Genomic DNA, 9,941 nt, shown 5'->3' with positions numbered 1-9,941 from the left:
AAAGGCAACGGTTAGAGAAAGTTAGGGATGTATTTCGTAAGCACCATATTTAATTAAAATGTTTGTTTTTTCCATTCTCCAGGAAGCTTATTGTGGCTTCGTTCTAACTATAATGGCAGTGTACTGGGTATTTGAGGCCCTACCCATTCCAGCGACGTCTCTAATACCGTTGTTCATGTTTCCACTCTTCGGTGTGATGACGGCGAGCCACACGTCAATGATGTACTTCAAAGAGACCAACGCTCTCTTCATAGGAGGTCTAATGATGGCTATAGCTATAGAGCAATGGAATTTGCATAAACGAATAGCATTGGCCGTACTTATGGTGGTTGGAGCCAAACCCAGATGGTAAGTGCACAGAATCGGAAATGAGAATTTTCTACAAATTCGAAACAATATATTTTGGTTTCAGTGCTTCTGAGATAAAGTTACATAGTTTCGGGATTTATTCCTGACAATGCTTTCATAGTTACCAATGTAATAAAGACGTTGTCGTTTAAATACTTACGACCGAGATAGAGGTTCAGAGGATCATTCAACTTAGCTTTTGTCTGTGTCATCACCTTCGGTCGCTTGTCGTATCGTATCGGAAGAAAGCCCGAAACGTCTATCTAGCCGGCTGTTTAAGTAGTGTACATCTAATAAGTCCCATGAGGCGACGAACGGTGGACAGATGTGAGAGAACAATAGAGCTGAAAAGAGTTTGAATTTGGTGTTTCCTGCAATTATGTAGTGTGTTTGCGTTAGCCAGACACCTCCCTAGCCAGTGGGGGCGCAATTCAGGTCACAACTTACCATCATGCTCGTTTGCGAAACTAAAAGCTAAAATGAATATTGAATATTGAGAATGCAGACGTTCCGTGTATCTACAGAATAAGTTCATGTCACTTGATTGAAATCTGATGCATGGTCATACGATATCGGCTAACATGTATTTGACGTAAACATAAAATGATGTTATTTATTTTCAGGCTTATGTTAGGATTTATGTGTGTAACAGCGTTCTTATCTATGTGGATTAGTAATACTGCCACCACAGCCATGATGTTACCAATCGCACAGGCCGTACTATTACGACTGTCTGACAGATTGACAGAGTCCGAGACTGGAAGTGAAACTGATGTAAGAATACCATTTGACCCGCTATCGCTCTGTCTGTCTGTCTGTCTGTCTGTCTGTCTGTCTGTCTGTCTGTCTGTCTGTCTGTCTGTCTGTCTGTCTGTCTGTCTGTCTGTCTGTCTGTCTGTCTGTCTGTCTGTCTATTTATTTATCTATCTATCTATCTACCCATCTCAGTGTGTAGTTTTATGTCGACGTTGTGGAGAAGAGGGCGATGAGGAGGAACGGACATATCTCTTTGTCAAAAAGGCAGGCATACCAATACATTCCTTGAACAGAAATCACAACTATTAAAAATAGTAATTTATATGCAAATAACTGTGATTAATATTCATGGATGCCTGCCTATCATAATGCAATAATCGGTGCAAGTACTAGGCTGTGCAGCATTTCGACAAATCAATTTGTAGCTCTTGCATAATCATTAGAAATAACTTTTATGTAAAATAATCAATTACCTTTGTGATAAACTTTTATACCTGTTTATATTTCTGTAAAGGAAGTTTGAAGAAGAAAAGAAAAGAAATATAGTATATTCTAATTAGATGTAAAGCCACACCTTCCAATCAATAGGAATTATTTTCCATGACATCAGCATGATAACCGCTAAGTTTGAATGAAATTGTGAGCAGTATTTGATGATATATCACCTAATTGTAAATATCATGAATTATGCAAATTAATCATGAATATACATAGAACAACTGTCATCAGGTTTCCACGTCCTTTAAATGACTTAACTGAACCTGAGAGATTCCTGGATGCAAAAACACTTTTATCAGTTCAATCGATGAAACAAGTTAGGATGTGTTCATTTGCATATATTTACATTTCATCTATTTATATGGTATTGTATGTAAATACCTTGCAAAGATTAGCAAAATTGAAACCATATGTAAGCGGAATGTTTTCCTTACGGACAAACAAGCAATTTGATTAATTTCCCTGTGGGATTTAGTAAATGAAATTACAACTTTGAAGTATGAAGGAAAGAAATTTGACACTTGCATTCTTAAGACATGATAATTACTATAATCATAATTCCTATTCAAACACGATCAGTTCTTGTGATTCTCATAGTCAAGTTTCATTAGTATTGGTGCGGCAATTTCTTAGATATCGTGTTCACAGCCAGACCGCCATACAAACAAGCAGACAGACACATACATACATACATACATACATACATACATACATACATACATACATACATACATACATACATACATACATACATACATACATACATACATACATTACATACGTGCATGCGTGCCACATACATACATACAGACAGACAGACAGACAGACAGACAGACAGACAGACAGACAGACAAACAAACAGACAAACAGACAGAGCTATGACACACCTTTCCTTACGAAAAGTAATAATTGTGGTAAATCATAAAAATCGCTAGACAAAGAATCACTCAAAACAAATGCGTACCTCACAATGTTTTAATCGAGATTTTATGTTTTTGTTTTTGTAGGGAAAAGATTTAGCGGAACCGTTTCCACAGCATTACGATGGTGCCGAAGCCCACATTGTCATGGACCACGCTGATGGAGCATTACCGTGAGTTTCGACACACAGAGTAAAATAACATAACAAGTTTAGATTTGTATTTCCGAGGCATATCCTACGTTTAAACGCTGAATTGACAGATACAAACCGAAAACGGTGTACATGCAAAACGAATACCATATTTATGTTTAACGCGTTCTGTTACAAACTAAAGCAACAGGTAGAAAACAAAACATACATGGAATTCCAGTAAATTGCATACACGTTTATATGGTGGACATGCATGCTGACGTCACAACGTGCACTGACGTCACTGCATTCACAACATTCACAATATATAACGTCACAACATGCTCAATAACGTCATAATCTTCACCTTACAGAGGAGCAGATCTACATCTTGAAAAAATCGAACAAAAATCAGACCCGCAAAAAGATACATCCAATGAAAACGGAAACGCTGAAAACGGACAAACGAGAAATGGACACTCAAACGGAGACGAAGACATGGAAAACCAATTCGAAGTTGCTGACGAATATAAACATATGAGTAAAGGCATGATGTTATGCGTTGCTTATGCCGCTAATATCGGTGGTACAGCGTCATTAATCGGCACAACGCCAAACTTGGTACTGGTAGGAGTATTTGACGAGTAAGTAATATTCTAACACAGTCAGACATATTTTAATGTCTAACAATCTCATTTCAACCGTTGTTACTATTTTCGTGAAGTCTACTAAAATTTACTGGCGCAAACACTTGCCAGGAATTTTATTAAGAATATTGACGCACAATTTGCCGATGTTTATGATGTGTTAATACATGTAATCTGATCATTTTGAGAGACTTCACTCGTATTATAGATTTTTCAGAGGCACCCTCAACAAGTAAACAAACTAACAACACAAAAAACCCAACAACATGGGGCGAAATACATACAGAGGATTCGTTGCAAACTTCACACAATGGCACTAGTCCATATTAGTACTCGTCTCCGACTCATAGTAATATACTACCGGATAGGTCTAACTATCGTATTTCCACAAACCGAAGAAACAAACAATGCGATGTAATATAAATGTTGATACTTTTAATTCTAACATGAACAATTACAGTACAATGTAACAGTGACCCCCCCCCCCAACATTGAACCCCTCCGCCCCCCACCACAACAAAGTTTGGAAGTGGGTGAACTATTTACCCCCTTGTCGTGTGATATCGATGCCTCGTCGGGATTGTTGTCAATATTGAGCAAACGGATGGAGATCTAAATCATTTATTTGTCATTTTTGTTTTGTAGCCGTTACGGTACTGATCATCCTGTAAATTTTCTGAGTTTTATGGTCTACTCTCTGCCAGCTGCTTTCATTTTCTTGTTCGTGGCATGGTTGTGGCTGTTGTTCGTCTACCTCGATCTCAAGTAAGTTACACTGTGAAATACGGCAGCCAGCCACACATGTATAGCTCTACTAGCATTCCCTTGGATAGTGGAGCTGTGTAGAGCACCATACACGGTTCTGGTTGCATTTGTATGACGGCATACAGGTGCACTCCACAGACTGTAAGATTGGTCGTTGGTGGCGGAGTTCAAAGAGCGCTACCAAAGGTTTTATTTGCGATATATCGTTGGTGGCGCTTCATGAAGCGGTCTAAAAGCACTAGGGTCACAGTCATAGTTTGTATCTAACGATATAGTTTGTACATGTATATAAAGTGTAGTTTTGCTCGTTTATATTGTATGTGTTGTGATTCAAGACCCTGTGGTTATATTTCTAAGGCTTTCGTATTAATTAGTGGTATTTAATCAGTGGAGCCGTAAGACACAGTTTGAAATATTCATTTAGTCTTGAGGGCTAATTTTGTATATGTACAACTAGCTACAGAAAACTATTTTTCAAACCAAGCACCATTTATTAGTTCTAGTGATTACTCCCAAGCACACATAATTCGGCACAATTCGTCACTGTTCGAATGTTTACCAATATCAATCAATTTACAAAGCTTGTATATACAGTACACCTTCCACTAGAATCTATCGCTGAATATTGAAATGACTGTTTCGATACTTTTTTTCACCACCAGTCCAAGGAATTGGCGAAAAGACGGCAAGTGTGCATGCTCATGCTCATGTTCTTGCAAATCAACTGAGGAGGAAAAAATCATTAACAAAGTGATCAAGGACGAATATAAGAAACTTGGATCCTGGACGTAAGTATAAATATCGACTGTATTGGTAAAGAAGTCGATGTCTATTGACTACACCATACAGGTTGTAAGTGATAAGATAACACTTTATATTAGACTTTGAAAAGCATACAGCGATACATACTTTAAAGCAAGCATTCTGTTTGATCTTTCCTTGGGCAAGGCACATATAGGCACGTAAGATAACCACGTACATATAATAAACGCACTTAAAATAAATACAGGAATAAATAAAATAAATCCATCCATCCATCCATCCATCCATCCATCCATCCATCCATCCATCCATACATACATACATACATACATACATACATACATACATACATACATACATACATACATACATACATACATACATACATACATACATACATACATGTCTGTCTGTCTGTCTGTCTGTCTGTGTGTGTGTGTGTGTGTGTGTGTGTGTGTGCGTGCGTGCGTGCGTGCGTGCATGCATGCATGCATGCATGTATGTATGTATGTATGTATGTATGTATGTATGTATGTATGTATGTATGTATTTGTAGCTTCGATCTAATATGTACATCATGTTGATACACCACTTTCATTCTATTCCTCTGTATCAGGTGGGCTGAAATCACTGTATTGGTACATTTCGTCTGTTTGGCTTTACTCTGGATTTTTAGGGATATAGGGGGATATGGTTGGGGTAGTTTGTTTGCTGATGGGTAAGTAATGTTATATTTACTTGTTTTCTACATTGATTATTTCCTGGTTAGTTTTATCTAAAATGTAAACTGTGTTTTGAAATACCAAAACCTAAATGCAAGTAGTAGTACCATTTTACAAAAAAATTTCACCCCGTCGACAATACTGACAGTGCAGATAACATCGACTAGGAATGTGGCACGTAATCAATTGGGATATGAGACATGCTAAAACCAAGTGATAAGGATGACTGATCAAGTCGTCAATCATACAGTATTTGATTAACTATAATCCGCGGTTGTGAGATGTTTCTGTCGGCGCGAGTCTGTTACCGCGTACTCATTCACAAACTCGTCCACTTTCTTGTAGTTACGTTGCCGACTCAACCCCAGCCATTCTGATGGCTGTCATCTTGTTTTGCATACCCTCTGAATGTCCAAGTTTCTTCTGCATGCGTCCTGAAGAAGGTAATTGTCTTCTCAGACTATATATTGTCACCAATTACGAATCAAAGAAATCAAATCAAATAAATAAACACACGGATATATAAACCTTATTACCCCACAAACAGTTTGAACCCACTCGAACAGTAAATATGGGGTTTCTACACTGCCCGTGGCGGTTCTACATCACGGCAGTATTGGTTCTACGATGTCCGAAGTATAAGTCAAAACATACAAAATCGCCCGGAAAATACTCGTGACCCCGTTAAATTACTACTCGTCTATCGACTCGTAGTGGCTAGGCCTGTTAGGTCACTCGTATTATTTCCCTTTGGTGAACGAAGAAAATATATTTTATTGATAAAATTAAAAATAATTTTGTTGATATGACTAATTTGAATTCCTCAATTCGATTGTACGACAGATGATTCACCTTCTGGTTCTAAGCCAAGTATCTTAAACTGGCCAGCCGTTCATAAAAATCTACCCTGGGGTTTGGTGCTTCTGTTAGGAGGTGGTTATGCACTTGCCGAAGGTTGTGAGGTATGTTCTAGGTCACACTACTTTTATATTCTTTTCTTGCCCATTTTCCCAAACGTTGCCGCCACATTTTCAATGATGGTAGACATGTTAACCAGGTTAGTGATCGGCTCTACTGTAAATGAACAAATTGTCTTTTTATCGTTATAGAATTGCACACTGCACTGTCTGCAAAGATTCGTTGTTGTGCACGCCACATGCTGTGCGCCCTCAACAACGAATCTGTCAGTCCAACTACCATTATGATGAAACTGTTATTCATTATCATTACATGACATCTTTAAACTATAATACGGTGGTACGCGTGCTAGTTGAAGTCTGTGTACGTGTTCAGCTTTCCATATCTACGTGCTATGAACCTCCACCTAGTACCCGAGAGATAGTCAGCTGATAGCGCAGTCATGGTACTTCGAGTTGAAGGCGCTGGGCAAATATACATTAAATAGATGAATAATTGATGGTTACAGCATGCCTCCGAACAGGTCTAGTGGGGGGGGGGGGTATCTGTTATTTTTTGTTGTTAATGATGATGACAAAGATAAGCTGGTTTTCAAATCTTGTGAGCATTCCGTCTTTTCTTGAAACCGATTAGTCACTTTAAGTTACGAACACGTCTTTATTGTTCACTTGAGGAAGGGCCTCAGGAGTTTTCCAACTGAGCAATAACATACAGATCCCATACATGAAACTTGCAGATAATTTTGACCGACTAAAAAAAAGTACCACATAGAAAAATGAATTATACTGTGACACTGTTAGAGTAGTAAGGCCTTTCATCTGATCCTGATGATATGTGTTTGTTCCTCTAGTTGTCAGGATTATCTCATTGGATTGGTGAACAGTTGACGGTATTGGATTATCTTGACACCTGGGTTCTTGTCCTTGTCTGTACTACTGTCGTCTGCTTTTTCACCGAAGTCACCAGCAACACTGCAATAGCCACCATTTTCCTCCCAATTCTGGCATCACTGGTGAGTAAATGCGGTGTGGTTTTTTTACCTACATTATTGTTTGGTGTGGTCAACTTGAATTGAAAATTTTCACCAGAAAATACAAGAATATACAGACAAAAGCATACGAAGGGAATAATAGTTAAAGCAAGCAAGCAAGCAAATGAACAAACAAACAAACAAACAAGCAAGCAAGCAAGCAAGCAAACAAACAAACAATTAAACAAACTTAGAACTTTGTAATGTCGTAATATCACATGCCGTTTTACGGCAACTGTACAACTGCCAAGCGTTAGTAGAAACCTGCTCTGACTTGCATGAATGTAGGACTAGGTTTAGACATTTCAAACAGATACTGACTTTTGTTTGGTTTGGTTTGAAGCTAAACCATCGAGGTTGACGACTTTTTTTTTATCTTCTATTTATTGCTGTAGGCTGAACAACTATGCATCAATCCCCTTTACATCTGTATGCCGTGTACTGTAGTTGTCACATACGCATTCATGTTGCCCGTAGCAACTCCTCCGAACGCCATAGCATTTTCATATGGGCAACTGACTATTCCTGATATGGTAAGTCTAGAATATAATGATCATAACATTGTCGTTTTGAACTTGAAAATAAGTGGTGACTTACAGTGTTGCAAGCTGAGTTTATAAGCTTTTTACTCAAGTGAAAACACTTACCTTGAACTAAATGATAATGTCAATGTATATCTTCTATAACATTACAATTGTGTTCTGGTATTGTTAGAACAGTTAATTTCATAGTATGGATATCCTGAATATTTTTGGATACGTATGATAAATTACGTCATCGGATAATTTATGATGGTTATGTAAAACTACGCCTACACACATATATACTCAGCTTGTGCCCCTTTAACGTTACGGTAGTATATGCTTCTGAGATACTATAATCGTACACTTTTCTGTTACTTTGTGAAAGAAGACACAAACCCATTCTCGATTACAAACTAAGATGAAAATCAGGGATCACCGTACACACTTTTGAAATCGAAGTCAGAATGTTATCAATGTGAGGATCCAATATGGCCGCCGAATACTGCGTTTGTCGATTTCCTTGACATTATATCCTCCATAATTCATTCATTACAAAGAAAGTTCATACACTTTTGTTGTATTTCAAAAGGACCAGGAACAAAAGAACAGGAAGCTTTCATATGACAAAGTTGGGAGAGAATTCAAGAACTTTGATTTTCAGGGAAATTTGTTCCCAGAGTGTATTCTACAGTAAACAATTGTTAGCATAGTGGACCATATAGCACGAAAGATCTGTGTAGAAGGAGGAGAATGTCTAAAGTATTTGAAGTTGGATGAAATTTTAATGCAACTTTCAATCTTCACTTCCAATAGATTGAAAATGAAACTGTCTATTAATAAGTGATGTGTATTACCGTGATTCATGTCAACAAGTTTTATTATTTGGTACAACAACTTCCACGACACTGTTCACATCATAGCAGTATAAACTTACGATCTCCACTTCGAAGCTGATCTTAAATGTGCTTCGTCCCAGATTTCCATATTCTTTTGACACATTATTGGCATTCTTGATAAAACATTTTTCGTTATTTACATTTTCATTGCAGGCTACTGTTGGGTTTATGTTGAACTGTCTTGGTATTATATGGGTCAACGTGTGGGTCAATACCTATGGTAGTGCTTTGTTTGATATGGATACCTACCCCGAATGGGCTGTGACGGACAACATAACAGAACAATGTTTGCCGGATGCAGTGACGACCATGTTGCCCATGACAACGGCCTTATAAACACCAAACAAATGTTGCTAGGATCATGATGTCATAACAACAGATTCGACAAACATTTGCAATTACACAAAATGAATGTAACAAAAACCGGACAAAGGAAAGAGGGCGGAACTCCAAAATTTGCCTTCACGGAATACTCTATGCCTTCATCAAACGTATCTTTAAACTCATCAACACCAGAACTTCTGTGTAGGTCATTAGACATATACGTAATAAGTTTCCATATTTGCCATACACTGGTACTTATTTGTCTTCAGTAAATACAACGGAGCCAGAGTTTATTGTAAGTTTTCGAAGAGGCTGTAAACTTATTATGTAACAAATCGATAACTCATGATATGCATATTCTAACAATGCTCTAACAGAAATTAATATTTATGATACAACTGTTACTTGAATAAAATCACAGATGTCTGGTGATTGAATTTATGTATTTTTTAAATAGATATTCACTTATAAATTTATTTAAATGATCAACCTTTATATCTAATGATAAATTGAGTTTTATTTTGATTTGTAATGTGAATTTTGTCTTATCTTTACGAGTCTGTAAAGTACGCCGTGACGGGCGCCCTCACACATCGGTCAACCACTTTCACTAGGATAGCGTAGGCCGGTGAGGGCGGAGCGACATGACGTATCTTACAGTCTATAGTTTTATTGGACTTTATGTTAGTCAAGGCTTTAC

At 37.6% G+C, this 9,941-nt stretch overlaps 1 protein-coding gene across 1 annotated transcript; it reads left to right on the top strand.

The window, feature by feature from the left end:
• Positions 1–265: 265 nt before the first annotated feature.
• Positions 266–9,253, top strand: LOC144449304 (Na(+)/citrate cotransporter-like). The gene is made up of 12 exons (XM_078139822.1): positions 266–348; positions 972–1,122; positions 2,610–2,695; positions 3,028–3,297; positions 3,946–4,065; positions 4,728–4,853; positions 5,444–5,545; positions 5,895–5,992; positions 6,393–6,511; positions 7,318–7,479; positions 7,893–8,030; positions 9,071–9,253. Exons 1-12 carry the CDS (start codon positions 266–268, stop codon positions 9,251–9,253), a joined length of 1,638 nt encoding a protein of 545 aa, XP_077995948.1.
• The last annotated feature ends 688 nt before the right edge of the window (positions 9,254–9,941 follow it).

This window comes from Glandiceps talaboti, chromosome 18, assembly GCF_964340395.1.
Source record: "Glandiceps talaboti chromosome 18, keGlaTala1.1, whole genome shotgun sequence".
In the NCBI taxonomy this organism is placed as follows: domain Eukaryota; kingdom Metazoa; phylum Hemichordata; class Enteropneusta; family Spengelidae; genus Glandiceps; species Glandiceps talaboti.
Note: the sequence above shows the minus strand (reverse complement) of the source record. Positions and strands in the feature narration are given on the sequence as shown.

Bases quoted from the DNA above. Each gene is read 5' to 3' on its own strand.
- LOC144449304 (XM_078139822.1), top strand. From the start codon at position 266: ATGGCTATAGCTATAGAGCAATGGAATTTGCATAAACGAATAGCATTG. The intron at 6,512-7,317 runs GTATGTTCTAGG...TTGTTCCTCTAG, and splicing joins CACTTGCCGAAGGTTGTGAG to TTGTCAGGATTATCTCATTG. The intron at 8,031-9,070 runs GTAAGTCTAGAA...TTTTCATTGCAG, and splicing joins AACTGACTATTCCTGATATG to GCTACTGTTGGGTTTATGTT.